Here is a 21,907-nt window from a genome sequence, read left to right as displayed (position 1 = left end):
CGCCTGCCTACATAAAATATTATTTTTGCATCCAAGCTGCCTTTTGTGTGGGTCCATATAACAGTAACTGGTTCCAGCTTGGATATTTGCACATTGTTTTCTTGTCATACGGTGTCTTCTGGGTCTTTGCAGACTATGATATTAATTAGAAATGCTAACTTGATCAGGAAGGTACCTCCCACGCCCACTCTTTACACTCTTTCCACCCCCTCCACAGCAGAATGGGTCAACTGTTTCCCCAACACATGCATTATTCATTCCCAGCCACCTCAACATGAAATGTTTGCTATTGTTCCCACCGTCCACCCTTGTAGCTTATGTTCCCCCGGCATCCTTTCTAGTGAATGGCGTCTGTGTACCTCACCTCATGGATTACTGGACCCATTCACATACTGGTGCATCATTTGGGAAAGAAGCTTGATCATCAGACTAAGACTATTCTGATTGATATGTTTCGAATGGTGTCTTTTTTTTTTTTTTCTGAAAGTTGACACATACTATAATACAAAAGCAACTTTTTCTTTAGAGCGGGTTCTGTTAAAAAGAGGACAGAGCTGTTGAAGCGCCTGTTGCACATGCTGCCCAGAAGTGCACAAGAGAAAGGCAGTATGTAAGCTGAATTGCTCTAGCGAATGACAGGAGAAAAGAGAAGCGCAAGCATAGTGAAAGGTATGTTGTAACACTACTATTTTTTCTCTCAGTGGCATAAAATATATTTTCGGTATTGCTTCTTGCTGAATACAGCGGATTGCTCGCAGGAAGATTTAGAAAGCATTGTATTTTTGTGTTGGTAAGAAAAAAAAGAATGTGCTGTGTTCTCTAAGATATGGACAAGCTGTCTGAAACAGTTCTTCAGAAATATTAAGTAACTGTCTGTTGCAGTCATTGGTATCCACATAAAAGGCTCAGGAGTAATTCCCTTATTTGTTCCTCAAAGTCTGTTCAAGGAGGCTGTAAGTTTAAACCCATGCATTACTTAAGAGTGACAGTGGCATGGACACGTTATTCTTAAACAAGTTGTAAGACTTTTCTAATTGAAAAGTTGATTTGTAAAATAGGCATTAGGCACATACATTTCTATTTGTGCTTTCAGAAAATTCCTGTTCAAAGAGCTAATCCGCGTCTCTTGACTGTCTAGTTGGAAGCTTATATTTGGAAGTAGATTAGAATGGCACTTTTGTGGAGCCCAGATTTCTACAATGGATCAAGATTGATTATAGTGACACAGAATTTCACTTTTATTTCAGTAGAATTTAAAGATTGCTTTAGTTCACACAACATCAAAGGTGTCCTTCTAAATAAATATCTGTGCAGTGCGCTATCTTAGGGCATATCTTATTATGTACAGCATAATCAGACTGATATGGTATTGCATCAGAAGCAGCACATGTTGTTTTGAAATGTGCCTTGTGGGAAAACAAAATGGGGCATATATAACAATATATGTGTTTCTTTGAAGAGAAAGAAGAGTTACAGTGAATGAAGCTCATACTAATTAATAAAGTTGGACAGACACTACAGCTTTTCTTGAAATACTGAGTGAATGTTAAACCAGAAATCAAAAGTTTTATTGTCCTTGACATATCACTTTCCAATTCACTGTTGACGTTTTTCTAGTTTATTCAGTTTTTCTTCATAACAAAATGACTAGGAACTACTGCTCCAGAGTCCACCCTCTGAAATTAATGGTGTGTGGGGATTGTCATTAAAGAAAAAACTCCCACATTTTTTAACAATAGCCGCAGAGAGGCTCTGTCCTCTTTTTAATGCCTGTTAAACTCTCTGCAAGTGGAGCAGTCCAGCTCCTGCACACGGGGAAATACTCATTTTCCTCCTCCCACATCTGACACAGGACGAGGAGCAGTGATTATTTTGCTGCTCAGTCAGGAGCGTTCCTCCAGCCATCCCTCCAGCTTCCCAGCCAGCTATGTTCCCAACATGGTGGGGTGGCACTATCACGGGGTGGGGTGTGAGACCTACCTGAGCCAGGGCAGGCAGGGACCCGCAGCTCTTGGGGCAGGTCCTGGAGAAGAAGGCTTTCCTCTGCCCGAATTTTAAGTGTACAAACTCCTCAGGGTGCCCAAGGCAGCCACAAGAGGGTCTTTCCTCTCCATTTTGGTCTCAAAATGGCTGGAGAAGGGTGTAATCCAGGTGCCCACAGATTGCCCATGGCCATTTGTAGGCACTTCTCAAAGCGGGGTTCCCAGGTACCGTCTCTGCCATCTGGGACAGGTGGGAGATGCAGAGCAGGTGTAGTGGCCAAACGGCAGGACAAGAGGAAGACCTCATATCCAGCCTTGGCTGGCGCTGCTTGAGGCTGCCTCGGTGCAGAACCAGGACAGCCCAGCCCTCCGCATCTCCGTGCCACTCCAGCAGCCTGCAACGCTCTCCCTATACGAGTTTTGCAGGATAACACTCCCCTGTTTAAATCCTCCTGAAAACGCAACTATTTGCCGGGGCTTCCTGAGTCAGTCACATTCACTGGCTTGTTACTCTATCTTCGATATTTAACTAGAAATTAGCAGCAACTGACTTCAATCAAATCTGATCGTTTCTTCAGTACATCTCAAACTGTGGGCTTAAAGGTGGCTCATACCCACACACACACCTTTAATGCTGCCCAGGTATTTACGGAAATGAGCTGCATGTGTGTTGGGTTTGCCCTTCCTGGTATTATCAAATGATGCATATTCATGAGCATGTCATATCTTCTAGGGGAAAATAGACGCCGTGCTTTCCATATGTGTCATATTATATTGCATTATATTGTATCACTTCATGGTATATTCTATTACATTATATTATACTATTTTATTTTATGTGAGTGAAATATTGATTAAGAAACTCAGTCCCCTTACATTATGCAAGTGGAGATCATTCTGACATTAAAAAGCAGAAAATTTCATTTAAGCTGTATTTTGCTTATTATGATGTGATTGGCAGGAAAAATATTTCTTGAAGGAAAGATATTCTAGTGGTTGGAGAAGAGGTGATAGATTTTTGACAGGTAATACTATGAATTTATATTGCACTTCCATCCCAAGGAATGTCACAGTAATATAAATAGTATCTGAATAAAATTTTAGTTCCTTCAGACATATTTTGTGCCTGCAGTTTTTCATTGTTGCTAATGAGACAATTAATAGGCTAACGGGCACAAATTATATAATATAGGCGTTTAACTCTGCCATCTGAATGCCAAAGCTACATTTGTACCTACAAAGTATATAGTTAGGTGTTGTAATTCTTTTATGCGCCTTTTATGTGCCTCTTCAGAACTGTAGGGCATATCTTCATGGCTCTGTTCACCTGAATGTTCTGACTGAAGTCAACTGGAAGGTGTGAAATGAGCAAAGCAAGTACGATTTGCCTTGTGCAAATTCTGTACAAATCTAGAGACTGGGCCAGAAGCTTTATGGAGAAAATCTGGTCTTACGCACATTGAAACATTTCGCTTCCCATTGAAACATAGCGAATCCAAGATCAAATGCAATGATGTAGAGCATTGCTGTAAGACTGCATAGGCCACAAGTGAGAGAATCAATGCCAGCTTCAAGTGGATTTAGATAAACAGAAAAGTAAGTTTACAGAACATGAAAAAGAACACTTCTGCTCTTACACTAAGTGTCGATCAACTTTTAAAAGGCAGAAATAGCTAGGGTTTCTTTTATATCTTAACTGACTAATGCAAAGAAAAGTGTCTTACTGTGCCCCATGATGTTGTACAGCAAGCTATAATGGAGTCACCGGGGTTCAAACTTTGTTTTATTGAAAATATGTTGTACTTAATAGGAAGGGTCAGTTAATTATTTTTTCGTGGATACATAGACTGTGAACCTATACGTAGACTCTGAACCTATACTCTGAGGCAGGAATCAATGAGAAAAGTGGGTAGGTAGTCCTTATCTTCTCATATAGGTATTTGAAAAGTAATAATGGTGTTTCACAGAGCTGCAGGGATTCTGGCCTAGTTAGCACTGTTGTATGCGAACTTAGACTTTGTATCAATTAGCACATGCAGTAACAGAAGCCTCTTCTGAATCAATAGAACATCGTTTGATGGTCATTTGATGAAGTAAGGTTACCATTCAGTGTGGTTAGGGAGATTACAGAGTAGTTTGCACCACAAAAGTCCTTATGCTGGGATCAAGGGTACAACCACCTGCTTGAAGGGATAGTCTGAAAAATTGCTATTTAAGCATACAAGGCTCTGGATCCGATTTACCTGTCATGATATTGTTGCTGTTACAGAAGTGGGGACCCCCAAGGGCAATCAAAGTGCAGCTGGAGTGAATGCTTTATTCCCAGTGAGCCCCACAGTACAGCAGTCACAGCCAAGCACCTTCTGATCATCTCTTTCCTGGAAAGACCAATTTCATATGACGGAAAGCATGAGGTTTTTTCTTCGTGGTTTTTTCCTCAATATCATGGCAAGCAGTGGTCATTCTAGGGTTCATTTGGTATGTTCAAATAGGCTTAAAAATATTACCCATGCCTGATAAGGTTTCTCTCTACCACTTAGTAAAACTGACTGGTTTATTTGGGTACTTATGCAGTAGAGGCAAATCACAGCACACGTGGATTCAGCCTAACAGAGGGGGAGGAGGGGGAAGAGGTGAAAAGACCAAATGATACAGGAAGACTAGACATAGTAAGCACTAAATCTTTTGTTTTACATTATAAGATTTGATTTTATATGCATTTCAGTGTTATAGAAATGTAGGACTTTTCCAAATTCTGTCTTTTGCTTCTGATACAAGATCAGAGGTCACCATAACAACTTCCAATAGACTACTCTCTTGCCTTTTCTTAAAAGCTAAGCAAATTGAGATTTCACAGTTTCTATCAGTCATCTGTTCCAATATTTCACCCACTTTATCGTTAGAGGAACGATTTGCTTGTAACATACATTTCTCTTGCTTCAAATTAGGCTTATTGCACCTTCACCTGTCCCTGGAAACTTAAGAAGAACAGTAGATCACCATTCTTCCTATTATACCTGTTAGTATGTATTATACTTTTTTTAAAGTCTGCTTTTATGCCCTCCTCCAAATCTTGTTTTTCCAGACTCAGCAAATACAATTTTTCTAGCCTTTTCATATCTCTTGTTTTTCCAGACCTCTGATCAAATTTCTTGCTGTCTTCTTGGCAGCAGTTTGGGACTATGCCCGTATGTCCTTTAAGCTGTGATGCGCTGCCTTTCTGCGCTGAGGGTGCCAGTAAAAGTGCTTCAGATACACAATGTGAGCAACTTGCTCAACATCCTGTTGACACAGCTCAGAGTGGCGTTTCCCCCTTTGCAAAAACCCATGCATCAAAGAGTTGGCTCCTACTCAGTTTGTGGTCAGCTCTGTTCCTATAATGTTGACTTCTCAGCTGTTATTCAACTCTCTATGCCTGGGCGTTTGGTTTTGCTGTTCCAAGGTTTGTGCTTTCCACTTGTCCTTATTAAATTTTCTGGTATTGATTTCCTACTATTTTTCCAATTTATCAAAATAATTTTGAATTCTAACCCCATCTTTCCCAAGTGCTTGCAACATCTCCCAGACTGATGTCATCTTCACATTTTGTAGCTGTACAGCATCATCCAAACTCTTAGCATAAACACTGAATAGTACTGGTCATGAAGCAAAATCCTGCAGGATCACTTGATGTTGACTCCCAGTTTGACACTGAGCTACTGATAGTGGTTCTTTGAATTGTTTTCCAGTCTGTCTTACTCTCATTTCGCCTGGGCTATATTGCCCCATGTTGCCTTTGACAATGACTTGTGGAGTTGTGTGAAACAGTTTACAAAGGTCAAGGTGTATTGCATTTTTCTCATCTCAGATCTGCTAGGCCAGTTATCTTACCAAAGAGAGGAAAATCAGGCTGTTTTGCTGTCAACTTGTTCTCCACAAATCCATGGTGGCTATTCCTTAGGACCTCATTATCCCCTTGATATTGAAAAATTGGTTTGTTGTTCCAATAACTTTCCATGTATTGAAGTTGGAATGAAGGCTCTATAATACACTGGTTCCTCTTCCCCACTGCCTCCTCCCCTTTAAATATAGGTATAATGGTTTTCCTCTGCCAGTCCTCTAGGAACTCACCCATCTTCATAAGCTCGTGAAGATGATCACCTATGTTTTGGCTATTGCTTTAGCTGGTTTCTGAAGTACCCAAGGGTAAATTCTATGCAGAATGATTAATTTGGCAAGAGATTTCAAAAATATAGGTTGTACTTCTTGAGAGAAGACAGAACATAATATCTAAATATCCCATCAGTTTTCGCTGGGCACTAGATCAGTCTCTTGGCTGAGATCAAGGTAAGTTGATTAAGTAAAAAGGGATCCATCCTATTTTTTCATGCTTCCCCCAAATTTAAAAAGGGAAGATGTAGTAAAAGGTTGAAAATCTGGGAGAAATTGAAGGTGATATTTATACTGCTAGATTTTTCAAAGAGATGAAATGATTTCTCAGTCCAAAAGAAGAAACCAAAGCTCATGCTTCAGTGCATAAACCAATCACAAGGGTCAGCAATGAATTTTCACCATTTCCAACATTTCACAACAGTACAGTCTTACTTTTTAAGATTATCTAAAGATTATGTATCAAGCAGTATTACATTATTGACCTCAACATTCAGCACTAGTACTCACTCCCATTGTTCTTTATTTTCCACTTCTCCTTCCCCTCTCTGAAACTTCAAACGCAAAATATTTAATTAATCAAATTTCTCCCACAAAGAGAAAGAAACAAAACTACGTCAAAGCTGGATTTTTCAGCTTCACCTGGAAGCAAAGTTTCATTGAGCAGCCATCTTTCAGGCAAATTACTTAAGTTTGCGTGCACGTCTTTCAAGTCTCATACATTTTCCCAGCAACCCATAGCTCGATATCTCAGAGAAACACCACATTTTCTCCTTCTCTTACACCTCTGGTTAGGATTTCCCTTGTGTCAGACTAGAAGCCCACTCCATTTCTGCTTGGGAAGTACTATTTTTCCAGCTTCTTGGTACAATCCTCTTTGCTGCTATTAATCACAGCTATTCTGATGTCAAGTTTCTTTTGTCAGAATTTCCTTCATTTCTGAACTATCACCTCCAAAGCATACTGAGAGGGAGTTAAACTATTTGGAAGAACTAGTTATCTCAACATTAGAGCAGAGATCTGGTTTGGCAGGGCAATCCTGAGATATCGAAAAAGTACAGTGCAGAACTTGCTAATAAAAATGCAAATCCACAAGTAAGAAGGAATAGATCTAGCAGGTACGTAAGAAAAATCTTTTTGCTGCAATGCACACGTGGATGGGCTAACAGCAAAGCTGCAATCTTCATTTGAGAAGTTCTTCTGCAATGTATTTTAATTTGCTTTCCTGTAAGCCCTTCTGCATTTTCTGCATTTCCTTGCTCTCTTTTGATTGCGTATTTGCAATCCTGTGTCTGAATTCTTGAGAATTAAGAAAGGATCTTCAAACAATTTGAGGGATTACATGAAGTGACTACTGACCATCAGAGAAATGGGCCTTGATGTCCCATTCAGTTGCTGTCAGTAGGGTCTTCTGTGTTTATGTGCTGTGGTCAGGGTCATTAATTCTTCGTACACTGACTGATGTCTCCCTACCTAAAGAGAAGGTGTGCTTAGATACTAAAGAGGCTCCAAATGACCTGCTGGTGTCTACCAGTGAAGAACAGTGAATGGAAGCCATAGCTTACTCTCAGGTCCATACGCAGAATTTGCACGGGCGTGCACTACTGGATCACTAAGAACGCTTTCAGCAGTGGGGTGGTCCCTGGGACTTATACATGGATAAAATTTTCCTATAAGGCTATTAACAAACAAGTGAAGAGGAGCAGAACAACAAAGCCTGGTTTATTATGGTTATGTCTTTTCCCCATAACTCTTCCTTCATGCACACAATAATTCCAGCTCCTTCCAGCTCCTGTAGCATACCACCTCAGTTACTACTCTGGAGCCACATGCAAGATGATCACTTGGCTAAAGAGATTGTATAACTGCCTGTCCTTTCCTCAGTGTGGACATTAATCTGGGTCTTCCTTCCCCACTGTACCTGCTAATTCCCAGGAAGCAGATAGAAATACAGTAATCCTTGGGATCTCTATCTGTCTTTCACAATATTAATGGAATATCTGTGCAATTATATCACTGCATAAACTCATTTTCTTGTGAAATCAGACTCAAAACAGCTGCAAAAGATCCTCCCCTGTGAAGAAGGACAGCAACCAGATGGCTCACAGCAGATAATGGAAGGATGGGAATTTTGGCCAAGAATACCTCAGCTCTTACAAAAGCTGCTATTACATCACCATTACATATTGAATACTAAAACAGATGGAACACTGGGTTTTGGAGTCTCCTCTGAAAGAGTCACCTGTAACAAATTGCCAAGCCAAGAGTTTGCCAGCAAGACAAAGCCAAGGAAATCTTTCATATTCTAGTAAATGCTAGTTCTTCTTAGCTATGAAGTAGTCCAGGCAGAGGAACTGCTTCATCTAGGACACTCACTTTCTGAAATGGGAGGAGGCTGGGAAATCTGGGAATGTGTCAAAGCAGTGCATTATGAAGAAGAAGGAAAACAGATCATGGAGTCCTCTTCATGAGGGGTATTGTTAGTGCATGTCACATTTATAGAGGACAATTAGATAATACCTCACATACACTCCCTCTGGAGACTGCAACAATTGATTTTGAAGACCAAAATCTAAAGGCTGGTATGCAAAGCACCTGAGGTTGTTTTTCAGGCTTTACAAACCTTATTTCTGCTGTATTAGAACAGTTCTAGGACAAATGAGGTCAGCACATCTTTATTTCTTCTCACTTTATTCGTTCAGCTTGAAAGTGTTCTGTGAAGGCCAGGCACTCATATTCTGTATTTCCAGAAACACTTTGAAGCTAGGTGATAAGAACAAGATGGACTCTAACAATTCAGATGAGAAAGAGGCTGTAAGAATTCTGTTTCTTTTGCTGGTTTGATTTCATAGACAGCAGGTTGAAGTTGACTTGAAAATGTTCATCTTTTTGGTTAGTAGCGTGTCTTCATGCTCAGACAAGGCAATCAGTGAAGTCAAGACAAGGTACATATGCCAGTGTTGTACAGTTGAGTCAATGTCAAACTCAAGAAATATTAATTAGAGGAAATATTTTCACCTCTTAGAGCACCTACAGCTATTTTGTAGGTTAAAGACAATTCTTTCTCTATGAATACAGACACAGTTTTTAGAAAAAAAAAAAGGCAAAACCAAAAAAACACTATGTGCCAGTGGGTGGGTACATACAATTATTATGAGAGATGGCCAAATACTGTTTTCTGGTTGGAAAAAGAAATTACCCATTCACTTCTTTGTCTTCAACAGCTGCTTTTGGAAGTGGGTTGTTTTGGGTCCATTTCTAATATGTCAAAAGGTTGTATGAAATGCCATGTTAACTGTCATAATGAAACATAATGTCATAATGAAACTAGGAAGTTGTCTTCACCAGTAACAGAAGAGAGGCCACTACCTATCATTATTTTTTATCTTCATGCATGGGAAGAAATATTACCTGTATCTGCTCTAGGCAGACAGCCGTTTCTCATATCTGTCTCCAGATAGGAGATAACACTTTTTCCGTCTTTGGCATTTAGGGGGTATCAGAGTGCCTTATCATCTATCCAGCAGCCATGGGATAAGAAAGAGTCCCGTTTTCACTGCTACATGGAAATATGTCATATTCTGGGGATGAGCATACCCAAAATGCAATTTTTAGTAGCTAAAAAACGTGATTTGCTACCATAGCCACCATGCAGCACAGACAGGCACACCTCAGGTTCAAAATGCATTCCAGGTGTGTGACAGGAATGGGTTTTATCCCATTGCAGGGGAATGGCAGACCAGGCAAGGCATCTGCTCAGGACCGGGAAGAGGGGAGGGACATGGGCAAAAGGAAGCAAATGAGAAATAGAGGGAAGGCATTAGTGCATTTTTCTCAGAGACGATTGTAACAGCTGTGAGTAAGTCCTGTTCAGGGCATGAGTGCTCCACTGCCCAGTGCAGCAGGCTGCATCCCTGAGATTTATCCCTGCTGCCCTCTCAGCTTGCATATCTTAGGTCGTCACAGCAGTATTCACCATCTCATCTTCTCATTGCCATCGTAGAAACCCTGGCTCTGACAGGCGCCAGAGCTTCACCCCACACCTGACCCATCCTTCTCCTCCTTTTTTTATAGCATAGGAAATTTCACCCTTCCCACCCACCCCTCTCATTCTTGGCAGGAAACTACAGGTTTTGCCCATACTGCTTAGAAGCCTCAAGACAGGTCTGAGCGAAGGCTCCTGGTACAGCTGCAAAGCAAGCACTGGGGGGGGGGGGGGTGGGGGGGGGGGGGGGGGGAGGAGGGAATTTGTATTTTTAATAAAAGGTATGTGTTTAAGAGGGTTATCACAGTTTACATGAACATCAAGTCCCAGTTTAGAGTCACTTGTACAGGTTTTTTTCTTGACATGGTGTCAAAAGTAGTCAGAAGACTGTGAGAATTAAAAGGACTTTTTCCTTCCTAACAGAAGTTTAATTAGTATGATTTTCGTATGTATTATATATTTTTGCACATCCTTAATTGGGTAGGAGTTGTTTTATCTGGCATTTATTTGCATTTTCCAATGTATTTGCAATCCTCACTTAGTTCCTATTGAGGCTGACTTCAGCAGAGTTAGTTAGACCGGCACGGAACTTTTTGAAACCCCTTTGTCCTTCTGTCCTGCTCTTTTACAGTACCATTTACAGTACCTCACACCAAGCAAAAGCTGGAGATCAGATCCTCACCCAGTGTAAGTTATCAGCATCATGTTATTTGGAAATGTTTACTTTGTGATTGTGTTTCATCCTTTTTGATCTTTTTATGCATCTATAACCATAGTGCTGGGATTTATACGATGGGACTCCCTCTGTCATTCTGTGGGATTTTTTGCTCTGCAGTCACTCGGTAGCTTTGAAGCACTTCAGATCTTGAGTAAAATGGGTTCACTGATGTGTCCCAGGAGAGGTTGTTGACTGGTCTGTAGATGTAATTTTATGACAATGGATTTTATTCTGAGTTAATGTTTATACACCATATGGCATGTTGTCAAGTTTCATTGTATTTATGAAGATCTCAATAAAATGAAGGAAAAATAAAAATACATGTCAGGCCCAGTCTATTTTCAAGAACAGTAACAAATGCCCCTAGATTTTTCCTTTTAATTTAAACTTGCCCAGTAAGTATAACAATAGGTAGTAGTAACAGTAGGACTGGCTTGGGACAGAGATAAAACATATGAAGTTCTGGAAGCAGCACAAAAATATTTAGGACTATAATCAGACAGCCTGTTTAGAGGTACCCAACTTAGGTACTCCAAGCATTAAGATTTCTAAAATGAGACAAGGATTGCATAAATTGCTCAAGAAATTTTAGATCCCGACTTGGTGGAGCCTCCATCCCAGGAGGCTGGTGTTAGGCACCTATTGTGGGTGGTCCTGCCTCGTGCAGAATACAGCCTACGCTTTCTTACAGGACTGGTGCTCCTGTGGGGTTATTGCAAAGGCATTGTATGACAAAGCTGTGAGGAACTAAGGGTATGGGAAACCTAAGAAGTAATCTGTGAAAACATAAAAGAATAATCCATTTAATGGGGGGTGAAAAACTGCACAATGCTCACACCCCCACCTTGGGTTTAAAATAGCACAAGAAATTCAAGGAACAAAGTAAATAGCTTACTTGGAGAATTCTTTTCACTCAAATTTAATTTCTTCCTACTATGTTCGTTACTGAGTTGTTTGGTTTCTTTTGGCAAATTAGTGGGGGAGAATTCTTAAAATGTGTCATTAATCACAGAAATAATTTGCCATTAACATATTCCTAGTGCAGTGTATATGCTACTGAGAAACATTTACATATATATATATATTAGAAATATCATCTTTGTATTGATGTACAGAGAAAGTGGAGGAGGAACTTTAAAAGTGATTGCCTCTTTCTTCCCCACTTTCTCAGTGTAACCTGTCTCCTGTAAATGAATTGCCTCTGCTCAGGCGATGTGCCGGCATGCGTTTCATTAGGTCTGTAGGATCCTGCATGAGAGCTGGGTCCACACAGAATAAATCCGTTGGAAGGACCAGGCAGAAAAGATGTAAGCATGTAATTCCTTTTATGAATGCAAATAGTCCACTGACTTTCTGGGAGACCATTGCTCAACATGACAAATACACTAAGCGTGTGTATAAACCTTTTCAAGTCTGAGCTTTCTGCCTATAAAATCCTTGGTGTTTATGTAAATATGTATTAAACACAATATATTCCATTCCCAGTGGAACTCTTTGGATGCCCATATGGCCATCCAAACTATTAATATTTTTATCCTTTCTTTGGAAGTGCTGTTCTCTTCAGAATTAAGAAGATAAATGAATAACTTGCGAGAAGTGCTAGAACTTGGTTCTGGCAGATATTTCTTTTTCCTTTTCATCTTTTCCCAGAATTAGCTATTCAATTAAGAATAGTGTAATTAGAGTACAAATATGTGTTGGGGACGTCTTTAAAACTGGAGCATGAAGAGTAGCTCACACTTGGAATACACCTACTGTAATTCAAAATATTGGAATACACCTACTGTAATTTGTAATCTGGTCTAAAAGAGAAATTTTTATTTGCAATGGTGGAAAGTGCATTATTGTGACTCTTTTGTGTAGAACAATTAGATAGTTCCTTTGTACCATGCATAGGCCACCAGTTGCAGAATTCAATCAGATCTTCATGGTTCTTTATGAAGCCAAAAGCCATATTTGTAACTGTTGAGTGACAAGAAGAAGGATTTTCAGCAATGTCTGCAAGGCAAGAACAGAGAAAATAACCTAAACAACTAAGCTGGTAATCAAATATTCATCACAAAAGCAGGGGCAAGAAGGGCATTCACTTTGGGTCAGGGATCTAAACTGCACAGATGCAGCTAAGCCTCTTACAATGGAGTACTCAACTGTAGGTAATGAACTGGGCTCTGAAACATTTAAATTGTTCTTGAAAAATAAAATACCCTCTGCAGAAATCCCACAGGTCTTGGATGTACAGTCTCCCTGGGCTCAATAATTTTTTTGTGTGAGTGAGGAAAACAAGATTTCCCCCCCTTTACTGCCTTCAAATCCTTTGCACATCCCCATGAAACATGTTTCTATAATGCATTTCATATGACAAGCAGAGGGTCGTCAATTCCATCTTTTCAGATGTCCTTAAAAAACTGTTTTGGAGGGCTCCAAGAAACAAATTGTCTCCATTAAGAGAACATTAAAAGTTCAGTTCTGCCTCACTCTCTCACTCTGTCATGACAACCCATGCCTTCCTGTATGACTGGTCCCCCGATCTCCCTGCAAGGAACTAGCCAGCCTGAGGCAGAAAAACAGACTCTGCCTCAAAGCCTCTGTCATCCATCTGCTGCAAAAACCACTAAGGTCCACTTGAGGCTAGAGATCCCACCAAGCTAGCACAGTCAAAACATATGGCTATCATCCTAACCAACTGTCGTGCCTATAGTCTAAGTGACCCCATACTCATCCATCACACTCAGCTGGTGAAGAAGCCCTCTGCATGAATCGTCTGAAAGACTAGTCACCCATGACCTTAACTGTAGCTCAGCCGTCACTTGTGCTACCACATAATTCAAACCCTAAATGTACATGAGTGCTGAGTGCTGAGAAATACCTTGCTTGATGTCATGGTTTAGGCCAAATTGGCTACTGGGGATCTGGGGGACCCCAGATGGCACTGACAGATGTTCCCCTCTACCCTCCTTCAAAGAGAGGGGCAGAGGAGGTAAAAGAGACTTACAAGTTTAGAAGGAACTAAACTACTTTAATGAAATATTAATAATAAATTGAAAAAGAAATAATAAACTATATACAAAACCATATCAAGCTCCCAAGATGACAATCACGACACCAGCTGGCACTGGGGCAGTCCCAGGTTGTACTCTGTGATGGACGGGAACTGGATTCCGGATCTGCATTCAGGATCGGGATCAAAGGCTGATGAACAGAGTCCTCCTCAGACATCGGCCATTGAAGGAAGAGCCCTGACCCTTTGATCCTCAGTCTTTATACTGAGCATGAGGCAGATGGGATGGAATACCCTGTTGGTCAGTTTTGGGTCACCTGTCCTGTCCGCTCCTCCCCGCAGGTGGGACCCCACTGTGCTTTTCCGCTTCCGACCCTCCAACGGAGCAAATAACAAAGTTGGTTGGCCTTGGGGGTTATAGCAATAAGTATAAGCCAGAGCCTCTCTGCATACCATGCCTGGGCATCAGCTATAAAGAATTGGTCTTATCACTCTGAGGGAGTGAACATTGTCTGCACAATATGCTGTTAATTTCAGTTGTTAGAGAGGCCCAGCTAAGAAGCGAAGTTACTGAACAAAATTGGTTCCATTTTACCTCAAACCAGGACACTTGGCCAGTAGGCCTTGCAGATCCAAAGGCCAATAGTGCACACCTGGGGTTGTTGAAGCTGCAGGAAGGGAGCCCCAGAGATCCCCCAGCACTGCAGGGGAGTTAGTTAACAAGCTAACAAAGATTGTTTCCGTTCTTTTCATACCAGCTGAGGACCTGAGACAGAAAAAAAAGACAAACAAACATTCTCCTTCAGCCTCAGAGACAGAGGAACCATTTTTATTAAAACACTCATTAATAGTAGTAATTTGCCTTTCGGCAAGAAGCAAAATGTGACAAGTTTGAGCCTGCTTGCTCACAGTTTTCAAAACGGAGGAGACACCAGAAAACCAGGTATTAACCTAAAAAAAATTGCGTGCCACCTCACCACTAGTGCTTTCTTCCATTCCTACAAATATATATGACTGTGTCACCATGGGCTGGCATTAAATGGAGAAATTACTGGTACTTAGGGAAGTAACATCCTTTTACAAGACTTTACGTTACTTAATGGCAAGTTTCCTGGTAGTTGCTATGCCCCAAAATGAGATTGCATTGGGAATAGGAAATGCTCTCAGGGATGTTGCTCCTGGGGGCCACTGAGTTGCACACTATTTTCAAGAAAGGTTCCTTGCATTGCAATGCAATGACAGGTGACGTCCAAGTTACAAAAGCTGTTATCACTGAGAGCCTGAAGCATGTATGACGCTATTCTGACCTTTAGTTCACTGCTTCTACTTACTTTGCTTGCTGCTGATATAATGCACACGTGCAGAAAAAATATCCTGATAATCAGATTTCTTTTGCTATTGCCTCATTACAGGTATACTGGTAACTCTGAAAGTTTATTTAACCACATCCTAATACTACCTTGCCTAAGTGCTGTTGATCCTTGGTGTCTGAACTTAATTGCAGGAGACATCTGGCACCATTAGTTTTGAATTCGTGGTTTGGGAGTTCACCTACAAACACAATTCTCATTGCCACAGGAATTGGTCCATCATGCTGTATCACCTCTTTTGTCGCATGGCCAAAAATGTAACTAACTGACTTGTACAGTAGATGGCGTTTCTTAAAGTAAAAACTTAAGGCAAGACCTTAAAAGCAGCTGCTTTCCCTTCCAGTTGCATGGCAGAGGCAGTGCTGGGTTCCCTCAAGTCATGTTGAGGGGTGGTGGGAGACCCTTCCCCACATTTACTCATCAGCAAAACAGGGGTTGTCAATAATGTCTCCCTGACTTTGCTGAGCAAAACTTGCTGTTGACAGCATAGAATCACAAAATCATAGAATCATAGAACGGTTTAGGTTAGAAGGGGCATTAAGGATCATCTAGTTCCAACCCCCCTGCCATGGGCAGGGACATCCACAACAAGATCAGGTTGCTCAGAGCCCCATCCAACCTGACCTTCAATGTTTCCAAGGATGGGGCATCTGCCATCTCTCTGAGCAACCTGTTCCAGTGGTGTTTCACCACCCTCATTGTAAAAAATTTCTTCCATCTAGTTTAAATCTACCCTCTTTTAGTTTAAAACCATTACCCCTTGTCCTATCGCAACAGGCCCTGCTGAAAAGTCTGTCCCCATCTTTCTTATAAGCCCACTTTAGGTACTGAAAGGCTGCAATAAGGTCTCCCAGGAGCTTTCTCTTCTCCAGGCTGAACAACATCAACTCTCTCAGCCTGTCCTCATGGGGGAGGTGCTCCAGCCCTCTGATCATCTTTGTGGTCCTCCTCTGGACCTGCTCCAACAGGTCCACATCTTTCCTATGCTGAGGACCCCAGAGCTAGACACAGTACTCCAGGTGGGGTCTCACCAGAGCAGAGTAGAGGGGCAGAACCACCTCCCTCGACCTGCTGGCCACGCTGCTTTTGATGCAGCCTAGGATACAGTTGCCTTCTGGTCTGCGAGCACACATTGTTGCTTCATATCCAGAGCAAGGTGGACATACCTTGTATGAAGAGCACTTCAGTCTCCTTTCCCCAGTATAAATGTATATTGGCTAGTGGGAGCTAAGGACTCATGGGACAGAGAGAGGCAAGCACTGCACACGCAGCTCGTGGACTCCTCTGACTGTGGGTGTCCAGCAAGCTGAGCCTTGTCCCTGCCTCTTGGAAACAGCCGCCAGCTTCTTCACAAAGTGACAGACACACAGAGATTACTGTGGTCCTTCTAAGCTTATACTGCTCTGATAAATCACCATTCTTTGGCTTGCAGACAAGAAGCCCCAGCACATTACACAGCCAATGTCTCAAGAACCAGCAGTTCTGTACGTTGCTCTGCTTAGAAGAGATTTACCATGTTTTGTGCTTACAGTTTTTCTTTCCTGTGTTGTATCTATTGACCCTTGGGTTGTAAACTTTTCAAGGTAAAGGACCTGTTAGTTGTCTGCTATACTTCACAACTGTATAGACTAGAAGCACTGTGTAGTCATGTTCCTTCTGGGCTTTATACTTGGAAACATTATTTTGTGTAGAAATTAGTCTTAGATAGATAGTTATTCTGTCTTTACTTCCCGTGTGGACATCTATTCTAGACTTACGCTGCCTTTTTCAGATTTCAGCCAACTTTGGATTAAATTCTGAATTTCTGTTTCAGTAGATTTCTAAGTGTACCCCATTCTCCAGTTGTACCAGCTTGGATGCTGGGGAATTTTCAAACACTCTCTTCTTCTTTGTTGAAAACATTGCATTGTCTCACTCTTCACTTCAAAATATTACCATTAAACATTTTAAAACATTTTTTTTATGATTTTGAAGTCTTTCAAGAATTTCTATTAGAAATGTTTGACAGAAATCTCCTGCTACATTTTATTTCCACAGGATAAAACAATCAAGACTTAAGTATAGAACAGCAATAAAATGAAGAGTGAAACGCTTGCTTAAGCCTCAGCCCCATATGCCTTTCCTAATGAGTCTGTTTGTCCTGAAAAGAGAAATAAGAGTTCATAAAAAGAACAGCAAAAGTACTTGGCCCACAGAGGATGTATGGAGTGTTTTGGCAGAGTAACTTAAGTGCAGCTTCACATCATTAAACTCAGCAAAATTGTGAAGGAAAGGTTTGCTACAATCTGTAGCCTGGAGCGAGGTCACCAACTAAACTGACTTCATGACAACAAAAGATCCTAGGCTGATGAGAAAGTGTCCTCTGATAGAGGTCAGCATTTCTCTGCCTAAACGGGTCTTTCAGGCTTGTGGAGGAAAAAATGTGTTAGCTTGACTTGCTTGGACATATCACACAATAGCACGTGACCATCAGCACTGTGAAACCTTTTGTGGGTTATAAAATGATTAACTGACCACTCAAATTCTAGAAATGTTGCATTTGTAGCAGCAATCAGGTCCTCAGAGAGGAGGCAGCAGAGTGTGAAACCTGAATGCAAGAAACAGGGAGGTTGAAAGAATAATTAAAATTAGAAATAACTTGGAGCTGCTAGAAATTATATTCAAGGTTTGCAGTATAGCAATATCTGTATTTATGTAGACATGTATGCATGCACGTGTTTGTAATGACAATGACATAGTTTCCAAGCAGAAAGAGAAAGACAGTTGCCAAAAAGTGTTCACCAGCTATTACAACTTTCCAGAGTGAACTGTTTTTAAATATTCTCTAAGGACTTCTGGTCATAAATATTTCTAAAGTGTATGCACTTAACTCATGCCAATCAATACCATAAAGCAACACTACAGCTAAGGTAGCAAAGTAGAGAACTCTTACTTATTGACTAAAGCCTGATGATTCTTGTATCTAAGGCTCCAGTTCTGCAGCTTATATGGTAATAGTATTCCTAGTTTCAGAAGGTGTGCATCCTGATATTATATTTTTATATAGAAGATGAAATATTTTATAGCATATTTGCCTATTGAGGAAACTCTTTTACCTTGAGGAAAAAACATCCTCCTATAAATTTCCTTTAACTTTACAGGAGACTGCCATTCTCAGAACCAGGATCTCTCTTGGACATTTCAAAGGACTACACACAGGACCTACTTTCTTCACAAGGGACCTACGATACTGTGTTTTGACTTTTAAGTCAGCCCTCATATACGGATGTGGACTTCAGGTAGAATGAGCAATGCAAAGAACTTGCTTGGACTTGGTGTCTCCTTGTATTTTTGGGGACTGATGGACCTTACTACAACTGTGCTGTCAGGAAGTGCCAGGCCCCTCACTGAAGGGCAAGAAGACAACCCATCGGACAAGCTGCATCAGCGTATGAAGCGGAGCTGGGTGTGGAACCAGTTCTTTGTTCTGGAGGAGTACACGGGAACTGACCCTCTCTACGTTGGGAAGGTAAGACCCGCACCAGGAGGGTATCTGACAGAGCGTATACACCTGTGTATCTGCAGACCATGATGAAACACGGGAAGTTTCCCTAATTGCCTTTACCTTCTTTCTAGCAGTGAATTTATCCACATTAATTTCACTTCTACTCCCAAGAGCTTTTGCTCCGTATCACCTTTGTTCGGGAAGAATTTCTGTTTCAAGGGGCTCTTAATGTATTTGCCTATTTCAGAGAGATCTACTGCACCAATCACCATCTGTAATTGAGGTAGTGTTAGAAAATCTGCAGTGATCTTTCTAGGGACTCCTACAATGTCAAGGCAAAGCAAGGTTATATTGACATATGAGGATTAGGAAAGAAAGGAAGAGTTCGTGATCATGCTTCTGTCTGTGATCAAGTCAGCAGGAAGCTGAAATTCACAATAAAATTAAATAGCCAGTTTCTCTTGAAAACTGACATTTCAGTATTTGTTTTTTGCAAATCTCTAGGGTCAGAGTATCTTCTTGCTTACCACAGCTTGACCACAGGTTAATTCTGTGGACTACAGAGAAGTTGCTCCAGGTCTAGAAGGGTAGAGGGACAACTCATTAAATCCAACCATGAAGGGTCCTATTTTTGGATCCTTTATTCCCCAAGAACCTACACATGAGTACCGATAAGTGTAAAATGGATCCCTAAGCACTCTTCTATAGCTCCTTGAGGAACAAGCTGATGGAAATCAGATCAGTGATGTCTGCCATCACAATCTGCCTCACTATAACCATCCTCCTTTTTCTGTTTTCTGACTGTTTTTAAAGAATCAGAATTGTTTAAAGTATTGACCCTGTTATTCAAAGGGTTACGGTCAGCAACAAGTTTGCTTCTCATTTACACCAACTTGAAAAATCTGGAAAAAGTGGGGAGGGGGCAAGTTCGTGTGCTTAAGTTTTTGAACAATATAATTAAGTTTTTGCATGCCTAGAGTGTCAGATACCACTATGATGAGTGCAGACTACAGATAGGTAGATATGAAAAATTAAGAACTAAGAAAGGATGTCAGAAAACAATTCCTTCATATTTCATTGCTTATTTTTACATGATCAAGGATCTTTCTTACTTTTCAAGTTAACCATCTGCAGAAAGAAAAAAAAAAAAAAGAATCACATGTCCAGGAGCCCATTTTGGACTTGTATTTATCGTTCTACAACCCCATAGAGCTAAACTGTGCCCACAGTCACACCAGAATAAAGCAGAATGAATCCAGGGGCTTCAAAAGACCTTCTCCTGATTTATCCCTGTTTGACTGACAGCAAGATGTGCTCTCCTTCCTCCCACAGCAATGGCATTACTAGTGATTGCTGCCAAATGAGACCTCATTAGTCTTCATTCATCTCTGCACCTAGCTTTTCAGTTCTTGATATCTCTATTGAATAAAGAAATTAATATTTGGTTTCATGCAATTCCCAACTTTGAAACATGGGCCAGACATACTATTTCACATACTCGCTTTCATCTGAAACAACTCCAGACTTGCATTGTGAGCTGAATTTCAGCTAAAGCAAGTACTGGGAGAAACCAACTCATCTTTGGTTTAGACTTAATTGTGTCACTAGGAGCACAAAAAGTTGATGTGGTTGGCAGTGCTCTTGAGCTTGCTGCCACTCAGCTCCGCTGAACAGGGGAAAACAGAGACAACTCTTCATGGTCTGTGTCCACCACACAAAGGCCCAAGCTGCCGTGAATGAGCTCTCTCCAGGCCTGCCTGTTAGCATAGGGGTGCCCAAGGGCTAATTAGCTCCCACTGTTAACAGGGCCAATTAGCCCCACACACTGCTGAGCTGATGTGACTGGATTGCTCTGAAGGCCTCCTAGCTCTGCACTGCTCCGTGTAGACCAGACACTAGGGAACTCTGCAACCACAATGGACCTCTGGGGGTCAAATGTTTTATCTTCTCCCATCCCTGAACTGGGTGCAGAGCAGCCAGCCAAGCTGATGAATGCAGTGGGGCCGCCATGAAGGAAAGGCTTCCCCTCATCTCATACAGCCAAAGGCACAGGCTCTCAGAACCTGCAGCCCACCATGATTCGTCGCCCCGCCTGCGTTCGTGCTGCCTGTGTCTTAGGGATCCTCAGGAAAGGGGTCAGCAGGGAAGAGGCTGTGGGCTGAATTAATTGTTCTGGCAGGACAGAAATTTTTCAGCCCGAGTCACCGCAGGCTGACTCAGAAATAGCTCTGGAAGGGCTTGTGCAGAGCAGGGCAGAGGTGCAGAAGGACTCCCAGCCTGCTGCTCGCTTCTAGCACCAGCCCTCCAAACAGCCCTGGGTCCCACGCCTGGCCAGACAGAGCCTCTTCTAACTGATACCACCCACAACAGCCTGAAACATCCTGCTAGCCAGGCTCTGCTTTTATCCATCGGCTCTCTCCAAGCCTGTGTCAGAAGGAGAAAAAGCGCACAGCATAGATCCAGTTGTAGTTACTTTATGCTCTAAAGGCTCCCCACAAGAGAGGGGCTTTTCTGATGCGCTTATACAGCTGTTCCTGGCTAGCTATGTATAACTGGAGCAACCCAAAAAGCACTTTGACTTGAACCATGGGTCCAGGCTTGCCTAATGTGACATTCAAGGCTACTATGAAAAATGTACTTTCCTACCTAACTGTAAGGTAAGCGGCAAAATGTATTCTGGACAGGGCAATTAAAAGAAACCTCCTGAGGTAAAGTCAGTACGTACTAACTTTTTTCTTTTCTCCGGTGCTTATTTAAAGAGTTTAAGTTTAATTTTAAGTATTTTAGCTTCAGAGTGTTCCTGGTCCTGTCACAGATAAATACGAGGCTTTAAGTTTCCTAGAGGTGGCCATTATTGGCTAATTGAACTAGGAAAACCAAAGTCCCCACATTTGCTGCAGCAGATATTTTCCATGCTCATCCAGCAGCCTAAACCGCGTCAGTAATTGAACTGGGGACAGACTTCACCACTTTGCTGTGTCGGAGACTGCCTAACCCTGTTTCAAAGGAAAGAGGGACAGCAGCTGAATGAGTGAATAAAACGCATCCTTTCTACTGTCTATCACTGCAGATCAACCAAATTCACTCACACATTCTCACAAAAGTCTCCTGCAGGTGCTACCTCCCTGGAGGCAGAGAAAGGAGAGCATGTCAAGGATGGAGTCACAGCCCAGTTAGCAGAGCTGCACGAGTCCTTCCCTGAGATGCCCCCAGCAGCACCA

General features: G+C 41.6%; 1 protein-coding gene across 1 annotated transcript in view; it reads left to right on the top strand.

Annotated features, from left to right (window-relative positions):
* The first annotated feature begins 524 nt into the window (after positions 1-524).
* The window catches only part of CDH20 (cadherin 20, type 2), a 56,155-nt gene continuing 34,772 nt past the window's right edge, over positions 525-21,907 (top strand). Inside the window, exons 1-2 of the mRNA XM_009883945.1 lie at positions 525-669; positions 18,343-18,710. Of these exons, the coding sequence (XP_009882247.1) occupies positions 18,468-18,710 (243 nt within the window). The 5' untranslated portion in view covers positions 525-669; positions 18,343-18,467. The remainder of the gene's footprint in view (positions 670-18,342; positions 18,711-21,907) is intronic.

The sequence above is a fragment of the Charadrius vociferus genome, unplaced genomic scaffold, assembly GCF_000708025.1.
Source record: "Charadrius vociferus isolate BGI_N301 unplaced genomic scaffold, ASM70802v2 scaffold234, whole genome shotgun sequence".
NCBI classification, from domain to species: Eukaryota; Metazoa; Chordata; class Aves; order Charadriiformes; family Charadriidae; genus Charadrius; species Charadrius vociferus.
This window is presented reverse-complemented; position numbering and strand designations above follow the sequence as displayed.